We start from the raw sequence: 26,976 nt of genomic DNA, 5'->3' as shown, positions 1-26,976 counted from the left end.
GTAATTAATTTCATTTTCAGTATTTTTGTGGAATATTTTCTCAAATAATTATTGGCAAAAGAATTAAAAACTTTATGCCTTTTCTTTTACAGATAAGCCAGAAAAACCAGTAGGGCCAATTGTTATAGAGTCTATACTGAAGAATTCTGTGGTGATAAGCTGGAAACCACCAGAAGATGATGGAGGTGCTATGATAACCAATTACATCATAGAGAAACATGAAGCTAAGGAAGGAGCAGAATGGCAACTTGTATCTTCAAGCATTTCAGGCACAACCTGCAGAATTGTTAACCTAACTGAAAATGCAGGCTATTATTTCCGTGTTTTTGCTCAGAATACATATGGCATTAGTGAAGCACTGGAGGTTTCATCAGTTGTTGTTATGAAGCCTCCATTTGGTAAGTAGACACCAAAATAGCAGTATCTGTATGCCCCTGTAATTGCTAAGGCATGCTCACTTCGGTTTCTGAACTTTTTTATTCTTTACAGAAAAACCAGGACAACCTGGTCAGCCAGTAGCAAGTGCTATCACAAAGGATTCTTGTGTTGTCTCATGGAAGCCACCTGCAAGTGATGGTGGTGCAAAGATTAGAACTTACTATCTTGAGAAACGTGAGAAGAAACAAAACAAGTGGATTTCTGTAACAACAGATGAAATTCGTGAAACAGTGTATTCTGTGAAAGATCTTATTGAAGGTCTTGAATATGAATTCCGTGTAAAATGTGAAAATCTTGGTGGTGAAAGTGAGTGGAGTGAGGTATCACAACCAGTCATTCCAAAATCTGATGTACCGATTCAAGCTCCACATTTCAAGGAAGAACTAAGGAATCTGAATGTGAAATTTCAAGCTAATGCCACATTTGTCTGCAAAGTCACAGGTCATCCTAAACCAATTGTCAAGTGGTACAGACAAGGCAAAGAAATCATGCCAGATGGTGAAAAGATCAAGATACAGGAATTCAAGGGTGGATACCACCAGCTGGTGATCACAAATGTAACAGATGATGATGCTACAGTATATCAAGTTAGAGCTACCAACCAAGGAGGATCTGTGTCTGGCACTGCCTCTTTGGACGTTGAAGGTGAATGAAGGGTCTTGATTCCTAAGACAAATTCTTTTAAATCTTTGAATGTTTAGACTATTGGCAAGCTCATGTGCTTTTGGTCATGCGTTGTTTTTTCTTTCTTTTTCTATTCCAGTTCCTGCAAAGATTCACTTGCCCAAAAACCTGGAAGGCATGGGAGCTGTTCATGCCCTCCGAGGGGAAGTAGTGAGCATCAAGATTCCATTCAGTGGCAAGCCTCACCCTGTGATCACATGGCAGAAGGGACAAGACCTCATCGATACTAATGGACACTATCAAGTCATTGTTACGCGATCATTCACATCTCTTGTTTTCCCGAACGGTGTTGACAGAAAAGATGCAGGGTTTTACATTGTTTGTGCCAAAAACAGATTTGGAATTGATCAAAAAACAGTTGAATTAGATGTGGCTGATGTGCCTGATCCACCAAGAGGTCTGAAGGTAACTGACATTTCAAGGGATTCAGTTAACTTAACCTGGAATGAACCAGCTACTGATGGTGGAAGCAGAATCATAAACTACATTATTGAGAAACGTGCTACAACAGCAGAGAGATGGATTCGCGTTGCACAAGCTCGTGATACACGATACACAGTGGTGAACCTATTTGGCAAGACCACCTACCAGTTCCGTGTAATTGCAGAAAACAAGTTTGGCCAAAGCCAACCTTCTGAACCTACTGATCCAATTATAACAAAGGAAGATAAAACCAGAGTAATGAACTATGATGAAGAAGTTGATGAGACCAGAGAAGTCACCACAGTTAAAGCAGCTCACTATTCTACAAAAGAACTCTATGACAAATACATGATTGCAGAAGAGCTTGGACGTGGGCAGTTTGGCATTGCACACCGCTGTGTTGAGGCAGTTTCAAAAAAGACTTACCTGGCCAAGTTTGTCAAAGTAAAGGGTGCTGACCAAGTTTTGGTAAAGAAAGAAATTTCCATTCTAAACATTGCTAGGCATCGAAATATCCTGTATCTTCATGAATCATTTGAGAGCCTAGAAGAATTGGTCATGATCTTTGAATTCATTTCTGGAGTTGACATCTTTGAAAGAATCAGCACAGCTTCATTTGAACTTAATGAAAGAGAAATAGTAAGTTACGTACGCCAGGTCTGTGATGCGCTAGAGTTTCTGCATCGCCACAGCATTGGACATTTTGATATTAAACCAGACAATATTATTTACTTCACAAGAAGAAGCTCTGTAGTTAAAATTGTTGAATTTGGTCAAGCCAGACAATTGAAGCCTGGAGACAGCTTTAGACTCCAGTTCACTTCTCCTGAATATTATGCACCTGAAGTACATCATCATGATTTGGTCAGTACAGCTACTGACATGTGGTCCGTTGGTGCTCTAACATATATACTTCTCAGTGGCATTAATCCTTTCATTGCTGAAACAAACCAACAAGTTATTGAAAATATTCTAAATGCTGAATACAACTTTGATGATGAAGCATTCAAAGACGTAAGCATTGAGGCCATGGACTTCATTGATCGCCTACTAGTAAAGGAAAGAAAAGCTCGGATGACAGCTGCTGAAGCACTTAACCATGTGTGGCTAAAACAGCAGACAGAAAAGACCAGCACTAAAGTCATCAAGACCTTGAGGCACAGGCGTTACTACCAAACTCTAGTAAAGAAGGAGTGGAACACAGTTGTGTCAGTAGCCCGCATTTCCTGTGGAGGTGCTATTAGAACTCAGAAAGGCATAACAGTGGCTAAAGTTAAAGTTGCACCAATAGACATCGGTCCCATTGCTGGACAGATAAAGCATACTGTTACAGAAGAAGGAGGGCATGCCAAATATGTCTGTAGGATTGAAAACTATGATCAGTCCACACAAGTTACATGGTACTTTGGTATGAGGCAATTAGAAAGCAGTGAGAAATATGAAATCAAATATGAAGAAGGTGTGGCAACCATGTATGTCAAAGATGTTTCTAAATCTGATGATGGCACCTACAGATGCAAGGTAGTAAATGATTATGGTGAAGATAGCTCTTATGCAGAACTTTTTGTTAAAGGCGTGAGAGAAATTTCTGAGTACTACAGATGCAGAACCGTTAGGAAAGTGAAACGACGAGTTGATACTATGAGATTATTAGAGCGTCCACCAGAATTTACTCTGCCTTTGTATAACCGCACTGCATACATTGGAGAAAACGTCAGGTTCGGAGTAACTATAACAGTTCACCCAGAACCTCGCTTAACATGGTTCAAATCAGGCCAGAAAATCAAACCTGGTGATGATGATAAGAAGTATACTTTTGAATCAGACAAGGGTCTTTACCAACTCATCATCAATAATGTCACTGAAGAGGATGATGCTGAATACAGTATTGTGGCACGCAACAAATATGGTGAAGACAGCTGCAAAGCCAAGCTGACTGTGATTCCGCATCCACCTCCAGCAGATGCCACACTCAGGCCAATGTTTAAAAGACTGCTGGCAAATGCTGAATGTCAAGAAGGCCAAAATGTCAGTTTTGAGATCAGGGTATCTGGTGTACCAAAACCAACGCTGAAATGGGAGAAAGATGGTCAACCTCTATCCTTTGGTCCTAACTTTGATATAATTCATGAAGGTTTAGATTATTATGCTTTGCATATTAGAGAAACTTTACCAGAAGACAGTGGTTATTACAGAGTTACTGCCACAAACAGTGCTGGATCTACAAGCTGTCAGGCTTATCTAAAAGTTGAACGCTTGAAATATGTCAAGCGTGAGTACAAGACTGAAGAAGAACGGGAGAAGCACGTACAGAGGCAAATTGACAAGACCTTACGAATGGCAGAAATCCTATCTGGGGTTGAAGCTGTTCCACTGACACAAACTGCACAAGAAGCTCTCAGAGAAGCTGCTATCTTATATAAACCAGCTGTTAGCACTAAGAATGTCAAAGGTGAATATGAAATTAAGAAAGAAGAAAAGAAGGAAGAAAGAAGGCTGCGTATGCCATACGAGGTCCCAGAGCCTCGCAAACATGTACGCACTACTCTTGAGGAAGATCAGAACATTAAACACTTTGTGCCTCTGTCAGACATGAAGTGGTACAAGAGGCTGCGAGACCAGTACGAAATGCCAGGAAAACTTGAGAGAACGGTTCAGAAACGCCAGAAACGCATACGTCTTTCCAGGTGGGAGCAATTCTATGTGATGCCACTGCCACGCATTTCTGATCAGTATAAGCCTAAGTGGCGCATACCAAAGCTAACACAAGATGATCTTGAAATTGTGAGACCAGCACGTCGGCGTACCCCATCTCCAGACTATGAATATTACTTTAGACCAAGAAGACGATCGCTTGGTGACTTGTCTGATGAGGAATTACTCCTGCCTATTGATGACTATTTAGCCATGAAGAGAACTGAAGAGGAAAGACTGCGCCTTGAAGAAGAGCTGGAGTTAGGCTTTTCTGCTTCCCCACCAAGAAGTCCCCCACGCTTTGAACTGTCTGCCCTTCGGTATTCTACTGCAGGAGCACAGGTTAGATCAGAGGAAGAAAGAAAAAGAGAGCTGAGGTATTCAAGCTATCACATCCCAACTAAAGCTGAGACCAGTGCAACCTATGCAGAGCTTCGTCAGCGCCATGACAGGGCTGCCTATAGACCACCTAAACAAAAGCAAAGAATAATGGACGAAAGAGAGGATGAAGAATTGCTCCGTCCTGTTGGCACTGCTCAACGGCTCTCTGAATACAGGAGTGAGCTTGAATATATGGCAGAGGAGGAAAAGAGTAGACTCAGGAGAAGGAGGGAAAGAGAAATAACTGAAATCACATCAGAAGAAGAAGAAGAAATAGAAATGGTGCAACATGTTCACAGGGAATTTTCACCTCCCTCTAGATTACTAAGGAGAAGAAGATCTCTTTCTCCAACTTATATTGAGTTGATGCGTCCTGTATCTGAATTAATTCGACCTCGCTCACGGCCTCCTGAAGAAAGTGAGAGAAGATCCCCAACACCAGAGAGAACTCGGCCACGCTCACCTAGCCCAGTTTCTAGTGAAAGATCGCTCTCTCGGTTTGAGAGGATGGCAAGATTTGATATATTTTCTAGGTATGAGTCCATGAAATCTGCTTTGAAAACTCAGAAAGCTATGGAAAGGAAATATGAAGTTCTGACTCAGCAGCCTTTCACTCTTGACCATGCTCCTCGCATTACCCTGAGAATGCGCTCACACCGAGTACCATGTGGCCATAATACCAGGTTCATTCTAAATGTCCAGTCAAAACCAACTGCTGAAGTGAAGTGGTACCATAATGGTATTGAGCTCCAGGAGAGCAGTAAGATACATTTCACTAACACCAGTGGTGTATTAACTCTGGAGATTCTTGACTGCCACATTGATGACAGTGGAACATACCGGGCTGTATGCACAAACTACAAAGGGGAATGCTCTGATTATGCAACGCTAGATGTTACTGGAGGAGATTACACTACATACTCTTCTCAGCGGAGAGATGAAGAAGTACCAAGGTCAATTTTACCTGACTTGACAAAAACAGAGGCATATGCAGTCTCCTCATTTAAGAAAGCATCTGCTACAGAATCAAGTTCCTCAGTAAGAGAGGTCAAATCAGAAATGTCAGCAACAAGAGAATCACTTTTATCATATGAACACTATGCTGCTTCTGAAGAAAAAATCACTGCAGCTGAAGAAAAATCACTGGAAGAAAGGACTGTACACAAGACATTCAAAAGCACTCTACCAGCAACAATCCTTACAAAGCCACGGTCAATCACAGTTGCTGAAGGGGAGACTGCAAGATTTTCCTGTGATGCTGATGGTGAACCAGCACCAGTAATAACATGGTTCCGTGCAGGTCAACCCATTGTTTCCTCAAGGCGCTTCCAAGTAACACGAACACAGTACAAGTCCACCTTTGAAATTTCTTCAGTCCAGATATCAGATGAAGGAAGTTACACTGTTGTGGTGGAAAACTCTGAAGGAAGACAGGAAGCGCACTTTACTTTGACCATTCAAAGATCAAAAATTCCTGCTAAAACAATTACATCACCCCCAACAATCAAATCTCCTGAGCCTCATGTAAAGTCTCCAGAGCCAGTTAAGTCTCCTAAACGAGTGAAATCTCCTGAACCCATCAGTGGCCCCCCAAGAGCAAAGTCACCACCTGGAGACAAATCAGTACCAGCAGAGAAAGTGCAATTACTAACTGCTTCTCCACCAAAGATAAAACAGCATCTGAAAGCAGAAACTCTTGGAGATAAGGTAAAGCTATCCTGTGCAGTTGAAAGCAATGTTTTAAGTGTCAGAGAAGTGGTTTGGTACAAGGATGGCAAAAAACTGAAAGAAGACCATCATTTCAAGTTTCATTATGCAGCAGATGGCACCTATGAGCTCAAGATCCATGAGCTCATGGAATCTGATAAAGGAGAATACACCTGTGAAATTATTGGGGAAGGAGGCATTTCAAAAACTAGCTTCCAGTTTACTGGCCAAGTATTTAAAAATATCCATTCCCAGGTAAGAGGTGCATCTGAAACTCATAAATCAGTTCAAAAAGAAGATGAGGTGCTTACAGTTTCTACCCAGAAGAAATCAGCAGTGGCAACTGAAGAAAAAGCAGCAGTTCAAGAAGTCATTAAAAAGTCAGTTGTTACTGAAGATGTCAAACAATTGAAAGCAGAAATTAAAGCTTCTTCAACTAAAATGACAGTGTCCGAAGGGCAGAAATTGATGCTAAAAGCCAACATTCCTGGTGCCTCTGAAGTAAAATGGGTGCTGAATGGAATGGATCTGAGAAATTCAGATGATTACAGATATGGTGTTTCTGGAAGTGATCACACACTAACTATCAAAAAAGCTAGTAATAAAGATGAAGGTATACTTACCTGTGAGGGTAAAACTGATGAAGGCATTATTAAATGCCAGTATGTTCTGACCTTTTCTAAAGAACGCTCCAATGAACCAGCATTTATCATGCAGCCTAAGTCTCAAAATGTCAATGAAGGACAAGATGTATTGTTCACCTGTGAAGTTTCTGGGGATCCTTCACCTGAAATTGAGTGGTTCAAGAATAATCAACCTGTAAGTATTTATTTAATATTTTTATTTGAAATTAGAATTACTCCGAAAACTGATCTTAATGAAACCATTCTTTTCCTTCCTCAGATTGCTGTTTCATCACACATCCGAGTAACACGGTCTAAAAACATATATTCTCTTGAGATTCGAAATGCAGCAGTGAGTGACACTGGAAAATACACAGTCAAAGCAAAAAATTACCATGGGCAGTGCTCTGCTACAGCATCTTTGACTGTACTCCGTAAGTTTGTTCTCTGGGTCTTGTCTTCAGACTGATCACAACTTTTTGCTGTGGTGTGTCTACTAAAACGACTTATGATAAAAGCCACTGGTAATGTTGATTCAGGTTTATCACCAAGTTCCTATTTCTTTTGTATATTATACCTACAGAACTAAAACAGCATTAGAAATCTTTATAACACTCACAGAGGAGCACACAAATGCTCTATTACATCAATAGATGCATGCTAACAGAAAGCTATGAGCATTCCTTCTAGGATGACTGTGTTAAGACCTTGGTGCTGGCAATTACTATTTCCTCATTCACTAACAGAATCTGTTCCAATAAAACGAAGTCATTCCACAGTTAAAACTTTTTATGGTTAACTTGGCCATAACTGAACTGGGTTTAGTATTTTATTGGCTGTACCGTATCCCAGTTCCTAGCATCAAGGGGTTGCTATGATATGCTTGTATGACTCTGCTTGGGTTTAAAGGAAAGATGCAGTGACTGAGATTTTCTGTTACCTTTCACAGCTACAGAACAATGCAGTGAAATACAGACTTTCCTATACCATGCTTGTAAGCACTTGAAAATGTTTCACAACTTCTACAACTGAACGCACACAATTTCTCAGTGTTGAATTGTAGTACTGGTTCTAATAGGAAAGGCTGTGTGACAATCTGTTTCTTCTTAAGTATTTTTCCTTCAAGTTCATACATACTAGTAACAGTTCTGTTTCCTACTTGTTTCATGTATAAATTACTGTAATCCTCAATCAAATCATTGTAAACAATTTTATACTCCACTGCAGTTTTCCATTGAAAGCAAACTATTCTGTCTCTTCATTTCTGTAAAATTAACCATATAGTACTGCATGACTTTGTTCGTTAATGTGATGTTATTGGTTTTTCCTTCTATGTTTGCGATGCTCCCCAGCTCTAATTGAAGAGCCTCCAAAAGAGGTAGTATTGAAGACAAGTGGCGACGCAAGCATGCACGAAAGTTTTTCTTCTCAGTCCGTTCAGATGGCTTCTTCTAAGCAAGAGGCTTCATTCAGCAGTTTCAGCAGTAGCAGCATGACTGAAATGAAATTTGCAAGCATGTCTGCCAAAAGCATGTCCTCCATGAAAGAATCCTTTGTAGAGATGAGCTCCAGCAGTATTATGGGGAAATCTAGTATGGCTCAACTGGAGAGTTCAACTAGTAAAATGCTTAAATCAGGTCTGAGAGGTGAGCAATACAATTACTGGTTGAGTTAGTGCTTCAAATATCCTGAAATAGTCATCAGAGTAACACTGCTGCATGGCTTAGTGGAAACAGACTAACTTGGTATTTCTTCTCCTGTTTTGTAAAGGAGTACCACCCAAAATTGAAGCTCTCCCATCTGATATCAGCATCGACGAGGGAAAAGTTCTCACACTATCTTGTGCCTTTTCCGGTGAACCTGCTCCCGAAATAACATGGTACTGCAGAGGGAGAAAAATTACCAGTCAGGACCAGCGAGGCAGATTCCACATTGAAACCAGTGAAGATCTAACCACCTTGATCATCATGGATGTCCAGAAGAACGACGGCGGACTTTATACCCTGAATTTAGGAAATGAATTTGGTACTGATTCTGCCACTGTGAATATTAACATTCGATCAATTTAGAGAGCTTGATCTGTATTATTTACACTTGTCTTTTTACAAGTGATTCATATATGGACTGAAGTATCTGATATGTAAATATAAAAAAAATATTTTTGTACCTACCTGAATGAGACGAAGTCCAGAGCTATACATTATGAGTTATAGTCATTATTGACCTAAGAATTTGAAACACTTTTTTCACTGACATGTACATACTGTATATAGCCGAAGTTAACGGTTATGAAGTTTTGTACCATTTATTTTATGACATTTTGAAATGTAACTTTTGGAACTAACAGTTGGTAGGAGAAAGTTTCCTAGCAAACGACTACCCTGCTCAACATTTAACTAATTTTTGCGCCTCAACTCATTGTTGATGTCTAAGAATGCCTCAACAGGTAGAGAGGCTCCCTGTTGAAGATTACCTACACCTAAGAGATGATACTGTGCGTCGTATTTTATACACGCACGAATATTTATGTTGAATCAGAAATGTAAGGCATTGGTGATGCTTGCAATTACCCTCCTGTAAGCATTGCTTTAATGTTTTACATTGGATCTGATTATGTCACAATTTCCATACCTGACTGACAATTTTTGGACAAAGTGCAAGCGGCCAGCACTTTGTTCACCCACTGTCTGTGTACTGTTTCTGACATATTGACTGCCTGAATAGCTTTAAAAAAGTAACATCACCTGGCCATCCCCTTAATCAACGAAGCTATTTAGGTACTCAAGTGCAGCAGCAGTACCCCCTCTCGGAGGTTCATAGGATGAGTGATTGAGTTTGTGTGGTAGCATTAGATAGCCAGTAGTCACTTCCGGGCAACTAAGCAATGAACCACAGTTTGAAAACAAACTGTTGTTACAACATCAAATACTGCCCTGCACTTCAATTTGCTTTAGTTCTCCTAATGTAGTAATAAATCTCGTTAGCTGTTGAACCTCCTTGAGATAGATTTGCTCATTTGAAATAAAGCATGCTTTCTGCACCATAAAAATCTGTGACTCCTTGTTATTTATTTATTTATTATGCTCTGTTTTTACAGTTCCTGTACTACACTACAGAACAGGAGTTGCTGAAAGAAAAGACTATTTTTATTATATTTTTACTGGAAGACTAATTCTCCAATGTAAACCAGATAGCTAACTGTTGAAAATCCAGTCATCTATTAGAAACAGCTTGGCCACCAGAAAGCCAGCCTTAAACGAGACTTTAAAAAACACGTTTTCTTCTAGCATATGCCTAAACATTATGCTGTTCTTATTATCCCTCTGTTAAGTGAATTTCCAGGCCTCCCACTACACCCTGTGTGGATCATTTGCTAACCTCTCTCCTTTATAGCTGGTCTCTGCTGAAAGTGGTTAAAAAATTGCCTCCAGGAAAGCTGGCTATTGCCTCCTTTTTTTGGCAGCGACAACTGGTATAGACTAGTTGACTCTAATTGCCTGGACCTACGAATTCTCACCTCCCATGTAAGGGCCCATGCCCTCTCAGTCCTTCATCCCTTGAGTCAGCTGACATACGTATAGGAACAAAGCCTGTCTTTACACAGTCCCTGGCGTGGCATGGGTGGAAATCACAAATCCCATGCAGGCAGATTACAATTTTGGTCATCTATGGAAAAGAGTATCGAGGTCAAAGGAGCAACTCTGCTTCTAGAATTCACTCTGGTCCCTAAAAAAATCTTGAGAGCAAATACACTTACAGCAATACAACACTGCTTCAGGAGAGCATTAATCAGTTAGCAACACTATGCATCACTATGACTCCCAGCATACTACTGCTACTGAAGAAAACCCTCAGAACCATCAGTAGTAAAGCTGGTAGTATGTTTAAAAACCTATTCCAAAAAGACTCACTATAAAAGCAGACATTTTTTTTAATCTCCTATAAACTGATACACTATCAACCACTAGCTATCCAGTAATGGAGGAAAACTGATAAATGGGGATGAAACAAGGACTAAAGTAAAAATAAGTATTTCAGAAGATTTAAGTTTGGGGTCAGGACAAGATCTGGACTTTTTCAAGTGATGAAACCAGGAATATTTAGAAGCAATCATAAAGATAAAAGAGTTTAAGAGTATGTGGTATCTCTTCCTTAGGGAGGAAAGTAAAAAAGAATGATAGAAATGAGGTAAAAGAGGCCATTTATTTTAATCTTTAAAACACTCAAAGGAAAAAAAAAAAAAAAAACAAACCCAAAAAAACCTCAAGAAAGCTTCTCATTCTAATTCCATTAAATGTTTAGAAAAACCCCAACAAACTCAAAAAACACCAACATGCAGTAGTAAAGTCTTGTTTAATCAACAACTAACTTGTGCACACAAGCACATAATAAAATTAACACTAAAAATTCAAGTCAGTCATCTCAGCAGAAAGTAATAGTGACAGAGAGCATCTGCAGATTTAAGCATGGACTCTTCTCCACAAGTGCTACCAAAAAACTATCTTCCATGGCCTCTACTGAGTCTAGACATAGTTACTTGTTCAAGAGGACAGCACACTGGTGTGGGAGTGTAAGCAAGTTGTTCATTTAGCCTCTATCTCTCTGGCCCAACTCTGCACAGTACTTAAGCTAGCACACCTAACTTTAAGCAGATGAGTCACATGCCTAAAAATAGGATTTAAAGTACTTACAGGCTTTGCTCAAGCACAGCTTTAATAGGTAACTTTACATGCCAACCTGCTGAGCCAGCGGTTTTGCACATGGCTGCTAAGCAAACAACAATAGATTAAGCAGTCTCTGGATTAAAAAATAAACATGAGAAATGAACATTTTGAATTATTTGCTTATTATATTCAGGTCAAATATTGGAATTTTTAACTGTACAAGCTGACATCTGCTCTCTTTAAAGATAAAATCTATTGCCTTATAGTACCATGTTCAGAAAAATATCCTACCACCGATAATATCCTACCACCGATATGTGTGTGAAGGCATTTGGAATTCCAGATTTCCTGGCTCCTGATGTGTAAGGAGAAAAGTTTGTAACAAAGCTCTGTGAGCTGCTGTATAAATTCTACTATAGGGCCATACATTCTCTATTAACATTTTACATTTGGCAGACTGTGAAAAATAACTGCACAGCCATAACAACACTGAGATTCACTTTACCCCTAGCAGATAAGAAACCCTAGTCTTAACATCGCCTTTCAATTTTTACCATTGTCTCCAGTTTTAACTTCTCCCTTCAAGTGGAGAAAACTATATGAACAGAATACAAAAACTTCACAACTCTGATAAAATATTAAAATTAAATCTTCTCTAGTTGTGTTTTCCCCTTTTTTTCCCTTCCCTTCCCCCTTTTTGAAGATTATAATATTCTAGAGCTTGGATTTAAAAATAATAATCTTAATGTTTGTTAAAAAAAAAAAAACAAACACAAACCAAAACAAAACCTGAAGCATAATACAGTCAAACATAAAACAGTCATTCCCACACTGGAACATGGTATGGTACTAACAGCAGTGGTATAAAGGAGAAAGGATGACAGAGAAAATAAGTACTCTGACACGTCAGAAAATGAGTCAGTGAATAGAAAAATGAGAGTCAGACCCATGTAAGGTAATTACTACCTGCTGCTGAAACTGTAACCCAAACTCTGTGGAAGATGCCTAGGCGTCCTATAATGTGCACTGCGAAAGTAAGATGGAGAAGTAGCCAAAGCAGTATTTATCACAAGAGAATATGAAACACAGGGAAAAGAAGGAGACGCTCTTAAATCCTGGCCCTCAACAGTATTTAAAGTATTATCTTTGACATCAATAATTGACAGTCTTGGCGATGCCTGTTTACCCTTCCCTTTGAAAAAGCTGAAGGAGGCCTGATTTTTTTATGGATGTGTTCTAAAAAAACCCACAAGATACAGTTCTGCTCTCGTCTTCAGCCTTCTCTCCATGTGTGTGCTGGTTAGAGCAGTCAGGATATGGCTATAGGTGTACCTATGTATATTGGTGCATAAATAGCCATGATGATAGTGGCCTACAAGAAAAAGGCAGCTCCAGACAGGGAAACAGTATGACTACTTTCTTACGGTACTCACTTGCCAAAAAACATTCTGCATTATTCATCCAGACTTAACAAATATCAAAACGCTAAGTAAATTAAATTCCTAAATAACACCTTCTAATCACTATTGTATGTACACAGTGGGAAGAGCAGAGGTAAAGCACTTCCTTTAGAATGTTTTAAAGTGCAAGCCTCTCTTCTAGTAAGCTTGTTCACGTCAGTGTGTTAGACCTCCTTTGCAAAATAGTGAAGCACTGGTCCCCCCACTGTATGGGGGGAGGGATGCCTAGTTTCCGAATCTTAGTTCACTGCTTAAGTTAGCTGCTAAGTCCTTCCAAGACAGTGGATGGATGGACACACACAGTTAGTCATCTGGGGAGCTTTACAAGTGAAATGGCAATCTACAGGGTCCTTTGGTCTTCAGTGTTAAACAGCAGAGAGATCTTCACGATGGCAACTGTGACTTTGGGTACCAGGTTCACATCAACCCCCTTTAAGCAATTAACTTTATCTTCTAGATCTGGAACTTGAACCCTTATGTTCAGCCCTGAAAGCAGTCAGTAAAGAAACACCAATAACAGGCAGGTTTCACATTAACTCTTTTAAAGAAGGATAATGATGAACAGCCAAAAAAAAATAGTTAATTTTCAGACACAGACATTTCTTTCATTCAGGTATTATACGTCTTTAAAAAGTTATTATCTTACACCAGCAGGAACAGCTACAGTACAATACTTAAAACTGATGGTGATATAACAAGCAAAACTCATTTATAGCTTGCAAAAATAATGCTAACACAAATAGCTGTGATTTCAATGTTTAAATAAAGTAAAATTTTATGATCATTAATTCTTTACAGTACAAGCTGGTAAGTCATTTAAGCACATTCTAATTATCTGATGTTAGACTTTGGAGATTTAAGCTGGCAACCAGAACTTACCACTTTTCACTGAAATATATGTAGTATGCTTAAATTCTTTAAGTGATAAATACTATTTAGAAAATTGGTTTCAGGTTGATCTCTTCAGAAGCAACTGAAATCAAAACTAGGAGTACTGACTGCACAGTCTATATTGAGGTTCAGCTCCCATTCTCTACCAGAAAGAACAATGATACAATTACACATTCCTGATAAGCTCTGCCCTAAATTTGAAAATGAAAATGAAAGAGCATCCAGGTTGTTTTTTTTTTAAATCTTACTATACACGGATCATTGTGATTTTCAGAAATGACTACTTTGCTCCAGATGCCAAAGTAAGATGGCATATCATCTTCACTGATTTCACTGAAATGCATTTATTTTAGGATCTTTGCCACAGAGTTTGGCACAAGTATATATAAAAAAGGTTGATTTAACTTCAGCAGGAACATGTTACATGTACAGAAAGCCATCATTCCAGCTTTACTGACAAGGAAAAACCCAAAACAGTGCTGAAGTAATTATATGCAAATTTTGTGCTTGAATCTAATCATTACAACTTCTGTCTAAACAATCCTATCTGTGGCAGTATTTAAAATTATTTTTTACTACCACATGCACTGATCAGTCTCAAGAGTGTTTTTGCACAACATGGAATCCAAACTATTTTCTCTGTAGTAGCTGAAAGCCACAGAAAGATATTTGTTAATGTGACATGTACTTAACACTGTACAAGCTGGCAGAAACCTCAGTGAAATTTCAAAAAGCAGCTCTAAGATAGCATAGGATTCAAGATAACACTCACTGCAATATGTAGTTTACTTCTCTGAACATTTTTTTTAATACTTAGTTTTACAATTGTCATAAGTGTCATACAGAATACATAAAAGCAACATTCAGAAAAAATGTACAAGCATGTGTGTGGCTGATATGCATATGCAAATGCTAATTTCATGAAAACTGACAGAACTGAGCACAAATGACAGCTCTGAGCTGGTATCCACAAATAACTTTACTTGTACAAACCATTTCATTCAGCAATGACATAATGGTTTATAAATGGGTATTTTATATATGAGCAAGAGCTCATACGTTTTTCCTCAACATTTGGACCTGTTTTGATTTAGATAAATCAACATTCCAGAAATTTTAAGTAAAGCTTCCATTCCATTTCCATCTGTCCTCTCCAGCCTGCTTCAAAAACACCAAATTATTATTATACACAAAAGGAAGACTAGTTAAACCAAATTAAAGAAGATTTGATTATAAAAACAGATTTTGGTATGTGCTTGAGTGCAAAAAACCCTGTACATTTATTTAGCAATTGTGTAAATCAAAACCAGTAAATGGCTTGCTTAAAGTGCTCTATAGCTCAAATTTTATAGACCAAGTTTATCCCTAAATTAATACCAAAAAAACCCCCCAAAAGTTTACAATGCTAACACTAGCGACCTTATGGACCAAGGTGCTAGCAGGCACTGTTATACTATATTACTTATTAATTATTAACAGAGTCAGACTCCGATCTCACTTACAGTTAATGCAAATTTACACTGATGTAACTGAGAGCAGAATCCATCTTCTGGTATATACCATCCTCAAATAATATAAAGGAGTCACAAAAACAGAAGCTCCCTTTTGTATAAATATGTCATAAATAAAATATGTATAGATACAAATATTCATTACAACAGCAGCTTTATGGTCTAATGTTTCAGCTTTTGCTTCTATAATACTTTGCTAAAAACACATCTTAAGTGAGCAGAGTAATCTTAACGGTGCTGCATTAGCTACTTGTGATACTACACGCCCTGGAAACAATTTATGCACATTTTGAAGCCTTTAGTAGATCTTTAGACCTTTAGTAGTGAAAGTAGGTAGAAATTTTTGATGCAAAAAGAATAAATAAATAAAAATTATTAAATATCCAATGTTTGGTACAAATGCTTCATATTAAGTTATTTTTATACATTTGTTTAGAAAAATACACTAAATATTTCTACTTTCATTGGCTAAAAATAAGGACCAGATTATGTATATCTTTGTGTTTTTAAAGAAGGCAATGTCAGTTACCATCAAGCTGCTAGAGTAGACCCATTAGTGCTTGTTCCCATTGCCCTTACACAGGCACAAAAGCCATTGCAGGGCTAATCACAGTTCCTGGCGGATGACCTGGTGCAAATGACCAAGAGGCCCATGGCACAAGTTGCATCTTCTCAAAAAAATGAAACTTTTTTGCTGAAGTTTATAACCTGCAGGTTTACTAATGTATCAGTCAGACCTTAACACTTTTTAAAAAGAGCTACATTTACAAATGTGGATGCTTATCTGTTAAGCCATCATTTGTTCCAAAAAATGCACATTCAAACTGTGAAATATTAGGAAAATACTCTTGCAAATAAACTATATAAAGATAAAATACACTTCAAAGATAGTTTTTGTGTTATTCTATAAAGTGCAGAGAAATCCTTCTAAAAAGGGAAATGACTACTTCTTATAACAACAGTATAATTACAGCAGCTTTTGCATAGCATTATTTATAGAAAATGGAATACTTTCAGTTTCTTCAGGAAGAAAAGGACGAAAAACTCCCTTCCAGTTCAGATCTTTCCTTTGATACTGATCTATTTTCTTCAGGAATGGTTGATGATACCAGGTCTCCATTGACAGCAGTTCTAGAAGAGTGAGCAGATCCTATGAAAATATCAAGGAGTATTTAATTTTCAACTCCAAAAAACCCTCATCCAATCTGTCACTTATTCTATTTGCTAACTATTTCCTATACATAAGCAATCAGAAGCATAATTACTCTGGACTTTTCCTGAAAGATTTCAATCAATACGATGCCAAGGATGATGGATACGAAGAATGTTCAGCTAGTATAAATGAAGTAAATTTTTTGGTTTATACACAATGATTTTTACATCATGAAGGACACTAATCTGTGAGGTGCAAACATATTATGTATGATGAACACATGAACTTTTTTTTTTAAATAACAGATGCATCAATAAACATTTAATTAAAACATTATTATTAAAATGAGATGGACAACTTACTGCAAGTTGGGTATTGCTAGGCTACTTGATGGGAAAAAGGAAGAACTAAGATAACTGGAAGGAAGCAAAGTGAGCTTCTGACACAATAAAAAAAACAAAAAAAAACCAGGGTAACTGAGCTAGAAAATACATAGAGCTACATAGTAAGGAACAAAAAAACCCCCTGGTATTAGCAGAAACACACAGGACAACGACTCTTCTCAGCAGTCCTGGAAAGAGTCAGACTGGGTAACCAACACCAAAAAGTCCAGATGGTAACAACAAAAGCCTTGCGTTACAGGAAGATAGTGCCCTCTAACAACCAAAACTTTTCACTGAAAAGAAAACTTCTTCCTCAGGATGATAGGACAGCTGCTTTAAACAGGGTAATAAATCATATGAAAAGATACAAAAGAAAACCACCCTTCTGCCAAACTTACTCTGAGAATCTTCCAAGGGAATATCACTGTAAGATTCTGTATCTGAGTATGTTCTTCTACGCTGCTGTGAAAATCGGTGAAGGGATGAAATCGGTTCTTTTACAGAGTGATTATTCCTACAAAAGCAGAGAGATCTGTAATGACTCACACAAACTTAATATACTTTAAATTTAAAACAATTTCAGTGCTTAGATTAAACTTTTAGCATCAAAGTTTTTCGCTACACTAAATCAAAAGTGGTAAAACAAAAATGGGTCGACAGAAAATTCTTAATTTTCACAATTATGAAGCCTGGAAATGGAAATAAAAATCTTATATAATCTTTGCATGCAGATGAAAATAACTCGAGAATCTGAAATACTGACCCAGAAAGAATGTTAGCTTTTCAAGCTCTGTGTCTAATTTCAGGAACTTGTCAGAATAAGTCATTTGCATAAAGTTTCTAGCATGAAGAAATTTTTTATAGTGTATTAGAGAAAGCAGCAGCATTATTTGCCATCAAAGTGATAATCTGCACCCTTAGTTTTCAAAATTAGATCAATTTATGTCGTTTAATTTTTCTTCCTCAAGTAAACATTTGATTTTAATGCTAGCAGGTACCAGGAGGTTTTTTGAGACATAATCCATTAGGGTTATGGTGTAGTTGGGAACTGTCAGTGTTAGGTTAGTGGTTGGACTAGATGATCTTCAAGGTGTTTTCAAACCTAGATGATTCTGTGATAAGGAAAAAGCTTAATGAAATAGAAAATTACCTTTCTGAATAGCAAGGACCAGGGTGGCTAATGGAACGCTTCATCTAGGGAAAAAAATCCAAACAAAAAACCACACCAAAAATGTCACAAGATACTTATAAGAATAATATGCATACCTACATTAATTTTTACTTTATTTACAGTCTCTACAAAGAGGGAGGACAATCTTTCTAATTAAAAGCAATCATTCTCATTTAAAAATTATATTTAACTATTTGAAAACAGATGGATTGTCATCAATATTAAGTTAGAAAACATTCACACAGGAAGCTTACTACAAAAACTACCTAGTTTCTATGGAACTCATTCTCTCTTGCTCCAAAGTTACTCACAGAGACATTTTTTAATTACTGTGATATACAGAAATATCAAGACATTTTTCCTCTACCAAATGCAAGCTTAAATTCCCTAATACACAATAAAGCCATAGCCTGCCTCTCGATTCCTTGTGGTTTTCCTGATATCACTGTCAAATCTCTACAGATAGCAAAGAAAGTTATTAATTTAAACCAATAATGATCAGCTTTGAAGTAAACTGATTGAAGATAAGAGACGAGATCCAAGTGCAAAGAGATTCCCACAACACAGTTCATCTTGCAATCTATACATATGATTGCCAAGACATTTAAGTTGATTCCACATACCCTGTCCTTCTAAGGGAAATAATCAGTATTAAAGACTTATGCAAGTAAACCCCCTTTACCATTATTTACCTTTTTGTTAAATAAAAGCATATTAGATTAATACAAACAGTTCAAACTGTTTGTAACTAACTGAAATATATGCTATCTTGCTGAAATGTTTCAAGTCACAAGGCACTTATCTGTTTAAACAGAAGGCAAGGTTATGAAATTTTTAAGATCAGTGCACAGCTAGCATTCTATAAAACAAAGAAACAGTTGAACTGAGGAAAAGTTAAACCTCATTCATTTAAGAAATACATCATTACAGGGTCTTGACATGTACAATAAATTTCTCTTGATTCTGTAAAGGCTAGCAAACAAACACTGGGAATGGAAAATCATTGATTTATATTCAGGACCAGTACTGATCATAATAGATTCAAGATTTCAACTGCTCAAATCATAGCACATAGCAATAGGATATTCTTCCACCATTCTTTTCCCCATCCAACTAACAATATGACACTTAGGAAAAAAAAAAAATTATTTAAATGTCTAAACCATTTGGACAGGTGATGGTGACACAGGAGAAACTAAGGGATCAGGGTGAGGCAGCTGGAACATTTCTGGCTTAAACTTGGCATTAGCAATCTTCACACATTCTTCAAGTGTTGTGATAAATGTATTACATGTTGCACTAAGCAAGGAAGAGGCTTCATTCATGTTCTGAAAATAAATGAAAGCACAAGCATAAGCAAGGAAAAAACCTTTCAGGTTTGGGGGTTTTTTTTCAGAGGCAAATACAACTCACCACCACCACCACTCACACACACTAATTTCCTTCATTACCACTAGGAACTTCTATTTCCCATTTCATTTAATCAAACGTGCTCCTTCCAATGAGGTTATTTTAAGCAAACAAATATGACAGCATTGTAATTTCTTTCTGAATTGGAACTTCTTTCTGACATCTGAATTTCTTTAGGGTATCAGCCAACAATACTGTAACGTTTTTACTGCAAAGCTTTTCTCAGAGTGACTAACTGGTATCAGAAGATCACTCAGTTAAACAAATGAATTGCAGCACAATGTGCAAACAGCTTGATCACTCCAGTGCAAGGAGCCTGCAAGTCAGTTGCACCGTGCTGTAAATGGACAACAATTTGCTGTGTTGTGACTGAGCATCAATCCCTTCCTTTGCCCTGAGTAGACAACGATATTGTCCACATCTTGGCTCAAGAGTGTAAAGAATTATGCCATTCATCATTTCCAGTACTAACCTTCATTCAAAAGCAGAAATACTAGAATAATTTTACGTGTGCATATTCAAAGAGTCTTATCTACACTGCAGGTTTCCAATACCTGTAACACCAGCCTTTCAGTGATTACAAAGTGGAATACACTCCTACGCAAGGAAGTAAAGAATGGACAAACAAGACTTTTTCAACTACTCTGCTCGTAACAGAGATGGACAAGACAAATCATTGCATAACTCATATGGCACCTCTTTTAACCAAATGACTCAATAACACAATTGTTTCCTAATACAGTTAAATCATCCAGGTACTTTCCACATGTAATCACTTTCATTATTATATATGCACAAGCACTCAAAAAAATGACCTTAGGTTAAATCTTCCAATGTTAGGAGATGAAAAAGGCATAAGATGTCAACAGAAACCTTGAGGTGTATGATATAATTAGGTTCTCCAATGGTATTCTACAAATTCCGTACCTCAATGCTGGGAGGAGATCGAGTCTCATCATGGTGAACAAATTCTTGTATTGTATGAACTTGTTGCATTAGAAGATCACAGTAGAGTCGAAGTTCGGACATTTTGGTTTTAAGAGATTCATTGGTCTCATTTATTTCTGTAAAAAATAAAGGAAATATCAATTTATTACATACAATGTATGCACACGTTTTAATTTTTCAAGCACCTTCCATTTAAATTTACATATCAATTTAAAAATTAACTTAAAAACTTTTATTTAATTTTGAGGAAAATTGGATTCTGCAATGAGTCAAGAACTGTGCTTGAAGCAGACAAAAGTTTGTACTTTTGGATGACTGACACTAATCTAATGACCATTAAGAGGTACAGTACTAGGAAAGATAAAGTTGAAATCTTTCTTAGCTGCAGTGTAATGTAGACAAAATTTAGTGGATGAAATTTACACCCACCAGAGTGGCTGGAGATGGTTACTTTAAGCCATCCTGAAAATTTATAGAAAAAACACTAGAAACTATAAAGAATCAAAATAGCAGAAATTAAATGGCTTCTCAACAGCTATAAACAGTATGTTTGTTTTTGTAATGACCCTAAGTTGCCAGTATTTCAGCTTCTTAAGATGGAAAAAGTCAGCAGAAGCGACCTCCAATTCAAACATCAAGGGAGAATCTACCATATAGATGACTAGAAATAATTACAATTCATATTTAAAGACAATAATGCTGACTTTCTGCCACAATATTTGCACTATCGTCACCTGAAAACAAGCATTTGAGAAAGTGGTAAGATTGTATATGCTCTAGGTAGCATACATACCTTTTTCTTTTTTTGTTCTGCTATCTGCTAAACAGGCTTTTGCACTACCCAGTGCTACCAGCCACCTTTGCCTTTCGGCTGCATTAACTGCTTTCATATAGAAATGCTGTTCCCCTGGGATGATGAGCTCCATTCTTGTGTTGTCTGTTGCATGAACTTACAATACAGGAGAAAAAAAAAAAGGTTTTAAAGGTTTTATTATTTAAAAAAATAATAATAACCTCAAGTCAGTAACAATAATTTAATACTGATCAAAGTTTTTAAAATGTTTATTACAATCCCATAGTAATACAGTAAATCACAATGTGCCACCACTAAACAATGAAGAGCCCAAAGCCCCTTAACCCTTCTCCCCAGCATGCCTTCAAGTCAATAGGTAGGAACACGAGCCACTGTACAGTGGCCAAACTCAAGTACAACAGGATTCCCTTCCTGCATATGTATCTAATAATTGTTGTATTCCAAACCTGGAAAACTGAAGAGTTTTGTTGCAAGGACAAGTATTTACAGAGAACTAGACAAAAACTGAAATAATCTCCCTTCTAGATGAAATCTAGCTTCAGGTTGCAGAAATCTGGCTTCAGGTTGCAGAGTCCTAGAACCAAGAACTGAGGTGGGCTCTATTTACAGCCTATTATATCCAGTGCTACATCTTTAATCAAATACTCAGCTGAGTTTCATGTTATCAACCCCAATTCCTCCAGACCCACTCCCCACAAGCCATGGATGCAGGTGACTGCACCAAATCCAGACTTTAACTGCTATCTTTCTTTCACCAAAAGAACAAGATGACAAGCAAAATGAACAACTGGTAAGGCCAAAAAATGATATCTTCCACTTTACATCACTGATTTAGTCTACAGCAAGGAAATGGGTAACAAAAAGGAGTTACCACAAGAAAAATACTTGGTGGACCACTTTTTAATATACAAGTACCCACATCACAAGCCCAGTCCTCTGCAGCTATTTGGAAAGAGGTCAAGAGTTCAAAGCAATGGAGAGTTATACAGTGCTGTGCCATTAGCCAAGGAGGCTGATGCACAGCTTAGAATACACTAAAGGCTAAACTCACAGTCCAACATAAACAGTTCATTTCTAACTCTAACGTATCCATCACCATTGCACATGGGCAGCTGCTAACAGTGACAAAAGTAAAAACAACTCAGGAAAACATCTCTGGTTTTTAAGAGTCTCTCCTTTTGGGTCGCTGCTGCTACTCTTCTAAAAAGGTAGCATTCATGATTCAGTCTCTTATCATTGGTCATAAGGGGGAAAAGCAGTAGAACTTAAATAACTAGCCAAGACAACTTCAAGCATAAGCCACATACAACTATTTACAACAAAAAAAGAATATATGGTGGGTTCTAAATTTCAAAGCAGTGCTCTAACTGTCAAAAACATTTTTCCTTTGTCATCACTTAATAATTCACATTTATTATCATTTGTGAACTATGAAGCAGTCACACTGGACTACTGAGAGATAAAAATAGAGGAGGAAAAACTTGTGATGCAAAATGTATGTTGGGTGATCTTTCCTGTTTCTCTGGCAGCTAAAATTTCCTCAAGCAGAAATCTTCTTACCTTTTATTTCACACACAGCCATCTTTATACTTCCTTTGCTGCCTTTGCAAACATCGTCCTGTGAATCATAGTATGACAATATCCCATTGTCTAAAACAAACCACCGAGGCTGCCAACCTAGCGGGATCAAAAAAATGAAAAAGAATGTTTAGTCTAATTACTAAATTGCAAATCAAATTCAGCTCTTTGGCTGTTAAAACTTTCATTAAAAATGCAAACATTAAACTACTCTTGCAATGCACCTGGAAGTAAGCAATCTGCATGGTCTGAAGACCAGAGCTGCTCTGTAACTAGACTAGTAGTATGGATATTTCACTCTCATTCTTTTTGAATGCAAGATCAGCAGTATTTCAATTTTCACTATATTCCATTCTAGAGCAAAATTAATTTAACCACCAAGGAATCCTATTTTGAAGGCTGACAATTTAAATACCTCTGAAGAACCCTTCTCATTCAAGTATATTTTTGAGGTAGGCTTTCTTAAGATTGTAGGATCTTATTTATAAGAAACAAATAAATGACAGATGTCACCAACCACAATGTTATGGTCTTCTCTGCCTACTGTATTTCAGTGAAAACTTATTTCACGCTTAACTATTGACACACCATCTTCTCTGACAGTAGCCCAGCTCCACCACTCAACGTCAATTTAATGTGAGTTATGGTGCAGGGAACTGGCTTATACTCCTAGGTCCATTTGTGAGGACAGCATACACCAGCTCCTCTACTGAGGTTTTCATCAGCTTTCCATTAGCAAAATTGTATTATGATCTCTTACTTCACTACATCTCCAAAACAGAGCAGCATTACATCACATAAATTATTGTCATGGGCATCTTGGATTAAAGTATATTAGTATTCCTTGCCCCCCCCCCCTTTTTTTCCTTTTTCTTAAACAGCTATTTCATAAAACTTGACACTCATTGGAATAGGTGCCCTAATTTCTAACAGTACTAAATGCAAACCGTTTTGCCTGGTAAATCACCTTTGTTTCTAAATACAACATAGACCTGAAATATTCCAGTAGAGCATTACAAATACGCTGGCCCATTACAGTCTGGGTCTGCTGTACAATATGAGATTATCCCTCTATTTTACAACTTGACACCAAACTTCAACTTCCTTCTTGGCTTAGGGTTTGAAATGGCAATAACTGCGTGGCTGTTTTAACACTAATCCAAGAAGTATAAGACCAAGCCCCATTACATCATGTTACAATACCATGATAAGGAAATAATAACATGTAACTATTTTTTTAATTTATTAGCTATAGTGATAAGCATCTGTATCTTTCAAAATGCAGACTGGTAACTAATAAGCAGATCTACGGATATAAAAACAAGATTAAAAAAAAACTACAAACATTGAGGAATCCCAACTCCCACAGGAAATATTTTAAATTGTATGTATGCATCACCACTTATACTCAAAGAATAAGCAAACAATCACGAAATGACTGTACTGAAGACTCTGTTCTGTAATATGCAAATCAGAAATGCACTGATTTTTTTTTTCCTGCTACACTGTGTGGTAAAACATTGACTCCGTGCTGCCCTTATCTCGTAAGTGCATGCACAGCTGTATCAACAGTCCAATTCTGATAAAAAGGGGCCCTACACAGATGATTATTCCAGCCTCATGTTATGCTGGTATTGGAAAAAACAGAGGAAAGGACTTAAAAGATTCCAACTGCCTCACAGAATCAAGCTAAAGAACAAAAACAGCTCTTCTGGTTTGAAATTGGGCAGAGCGCCCTCTGCTTGTTAAATACTTTGTCAAATTTGTACTCACAAATTTTTAGATGCATACATATTATTTGAGAGGAAAAAAATAAAGCTGTATTTCTGATTTGCTTTTGATGAAGGAGGAAATTAAATGTTTTCCACAATGCTTCAGCAACAACAACAAGCTCCTTCACTGCTTAGCTTCTACAGTTAATGACAAGTACTACAGCCTATTTCTGGCTACAAAAATAGGTAGTAGAATAACAAGAAAGTTGGTAATAAAAGGTAAAACATAATCATATTAGTGAAATTTCTAATTTTCTGCCTTTCTATATTCTGAAACTGTAGGGAATTCCTGACACACTGTAATTTTGAAATGCATGAGCAGATGCTCTCAGTTGGCCAGCACAGAGGGAAGGGTTCTGCAATTTGCTATTTGAGAGGGCTACCGACTTTTGGCAGAAGTTAGCTGCATGTTGATGCAACAGTCTATTGTGTGTACTCATTAAATAACAGACTTCAAATGGGAAGTTTATACTTATACATAAACACCACAACGGCTCATTACCTTGACCTTTTAACCTTTTGCTACATTAACATTTTTGGTCACATAAATGAAAGTGACAATTTCCATTCTATTTTTAAAAGAAACTTGTACTCGTTACTTCTTTCATAACCACAGTTTTTCTTATATGTGTTTTCTCCACGTTTACTGTGAAGAAATTACAAAAGTACCTTATCAAATACCTATTCAATTACAGTAAAACTGTTCTCCTTCACTGGAAGACCAGTGTGCATGGACATGTATTTGCTCTGAAAAATGCAAGATTATGCTCTGCACACTTCAATTCACAGCATGTGCACACAATCCATGCAATGCGGTCCACGTTTTATAAACCCTCAGAACCGAGTTTCCCACCACTCCACACTCAAAATCTGAATATGCTGAAGCAGAACAGCACACGTGAAGCGCTGAAGAACGAGAGGACAAAAAAGATATCGCCAAAGCAGTCAAACACGAGGCCTGATTAAGCATGGTATCTGATCCAACACTGATCTGCTCTGGAGGGACAATTAGTCCTCTTACAGTCTCAGAAGAGAAATCTGTTTCACCTTGACAGTACCATCTATCCATTGCTGTCTCCAGAGGGAGACGGTATCTATTGCAACACAGGATGAGGCAAACAAAACCAGAGCTTTGATAACAAATGCAGGCATTTGGTGCATCTCTGTTTGCAGCACTTCTAAAAAAACATTTCGTGAAACTTCAACCCACAACCAAATTTTTCTGTATGTTTTCCGGGTTAAGATAAAGGAGCACCAGACTCAAAAAAACCCCTACCATCCAAAAGCAAATTAGAAGAGAATTCATACTTTCGCGTTTAGCACTAAAGATTTAAAGGCACTATCCTAAACGTTTCCTCAACTGCAATCAAGGATACCTTCCAAGCTTGTACGCTGCAAATTAAGATTCCTCCTGGGAGGAAGCGGAGGCGCGGGGGAAAACCCCACAGTCGGGCCGTTGGAGCAAGGCGCTCCAGGCGGCGTTTCCCTGCCGCCTGCCCTGCCAAGCGTCCCCTGAGGAACCCGGCAGGGCGCAACCCCGCTCTCCAGGGGCCCTTGGCCACCCAGTCCCCAGGGGCTGACCCCGGCGGCCGGGCTGCGAGGGCGGCGCCGCGGGGCCGGGCGCGGCTGCGGGGCCGGGCCGCCCCCCCACGCCACACACGCGGAAGCGCGCGGGGAGCCCGCCGTCACGCGCCGGCCCCCGGCGTCCCGCCGCGGCGGTCGCCTCAGGGCCGCCGGTACCGCCCGCCGCCCGCTCCCCGGCCGCTAGCTCCGAGCGCGAGCGGCCCACGGCCCCTCCGCCAAGCACGTTAACAACAGATCCCGCCCGCCGGACGCCGGCACCCCCCGACGCGGCGGCGCCGCACGGACGGGAGGCCGAGCCCCCGCCCCCCCGGCGCCGCAGGCCCCGGCCGCCCCAGCCCCGACCGCCGCCGCCCCCCAGGCCTCTGTCCCCGCCGCCTACCCGCCAGGTAGTTGGTCCACTTGTAGAGGACCCCCTCCATCGCTCAGAGCCCGACGCCGGGCCGCATCCTCCTGCTCCGCCGCGGGGAAAGGGCGGCCGCCGCCGCGGGGGTGGGCGCTCACCTCCCGTCCCCGCCGCTACGACTCCCTGCGCGCGCGGAGGCGGAGCCGCTCAGCTCAGGCGCGGCGGCAGCGGCGGCCCGCGGCGGCCCCGGCGGCGCCACCCGCCCCGCGGGGCGCTCCGCGTCTCCCATGCGCGCCCGGCCGCGCCCCCCGGCACCCCCCTGCCCTCCCCCGCGGCTCCTTCCT

General features: G+C 38.9%; 2 protein-coding genes across 2 annotated transcripts in view; one reads left to right on the top strand and one right to left on the bottom strand.

Moving 5' to 3' along the window:
* Positions 1–9,942, top strand: part of TTN (titin) — a 242,029-nt gene extending 232,087 nt beyond the window's left edge. The window contains exons 281-286 of the mRNA XM_074911579.1: positions 93–398; positions 490–1,083; positions 1,202–7,146; positions 7,231–7,384; positions 8,303–8,596; positions 8,721–9,942. Of these exons, the coding sequence (XP_074767680.1) occupies positions 93–398; positions 490–1,083; positions 1,202–7,146; positions 7,231–7,384; positions 8,303–8,596; positions 8,721–9,019 (7,592 nt within the window). The 3' untranslated portion in view covers positions 9,020–9,942. The remainder of the gene's footprint in view (positions 1–92; positions 399–489; positions 1,084–1,201; positions 7,147–7,230; positions 7,385–8,302; positions 8,597–8,720) is intronic.
* Positions 9,943–13,595: 3,653 nt separating this feature from the next.
* Positions 13,596–26,915, bottom strand: PLEKHA3 (pleckstrin homology domain containing A3). The gene is made up of 8 exons (XM_074910542.1): positions 26,669–26,915; positions 22,916–23,032; positions 21,335–21,490; positions 20,521–20,657; positions 19,347–19,511; positions 18,163–18,206; positions 17,411–17,526; positions 13,596–16,626 (listed from the first exon to the last, which is right to left on the bottom strand). The coding sequence occupies exons 1-8, from the start codon at positions 26,706–26,708 to the stop codon at positions 16,499–16,501; spliced, it is 903 nt and encodes a 300-aa protein (XP_074766643.1). The 5' UTR covers positions 26,709–26,915; the 3' UTR covers positions 13,596–16,498.
* Between the last annotated feature and the right edge of the window lie 61 nt (positions 26,916–26,976).

The sequence above is a fragment of the Athene noctua genome, chromosome 7, assembly GCF_965140245.1.
Source record: "Athene noctua chromosome 7, bAthNoc1.hap1.1, whole genome shotgun sequence".
Classification (NCBI taxonomy): domain Eukaryota; kingdom Metazoa; phylum Chordata; class Aves; order Strigiformes; family Strigidae; genus Athene; species Athene noctua.
This window is presented reverse-complemented; position numbering and strand designations above follow the sequence as displayed.

Coding starts and splice junctions, on each gene's coding strand:
- PLEKHA3 (XM_074910542.1), bottom strand. CDS start 26,708: ATGGAGGGGGTCCTCTACAAGTGGACCAACTACCTGGCGG. Junction 19,512..20,520: donor GATCTCCTCCCAGCATTGAG/GTACGGAATTTG, acceptor ATTTATTTTCAG/AACATGAATGAAGCCTCTTC. Junction 16,627..17,410: donor TCCCTTGGAAGATTCTCAGA/GTAAGTTTGGCA, acceptor ATATTTTCATAG/GATCTGCTCACTCTTCTAGA.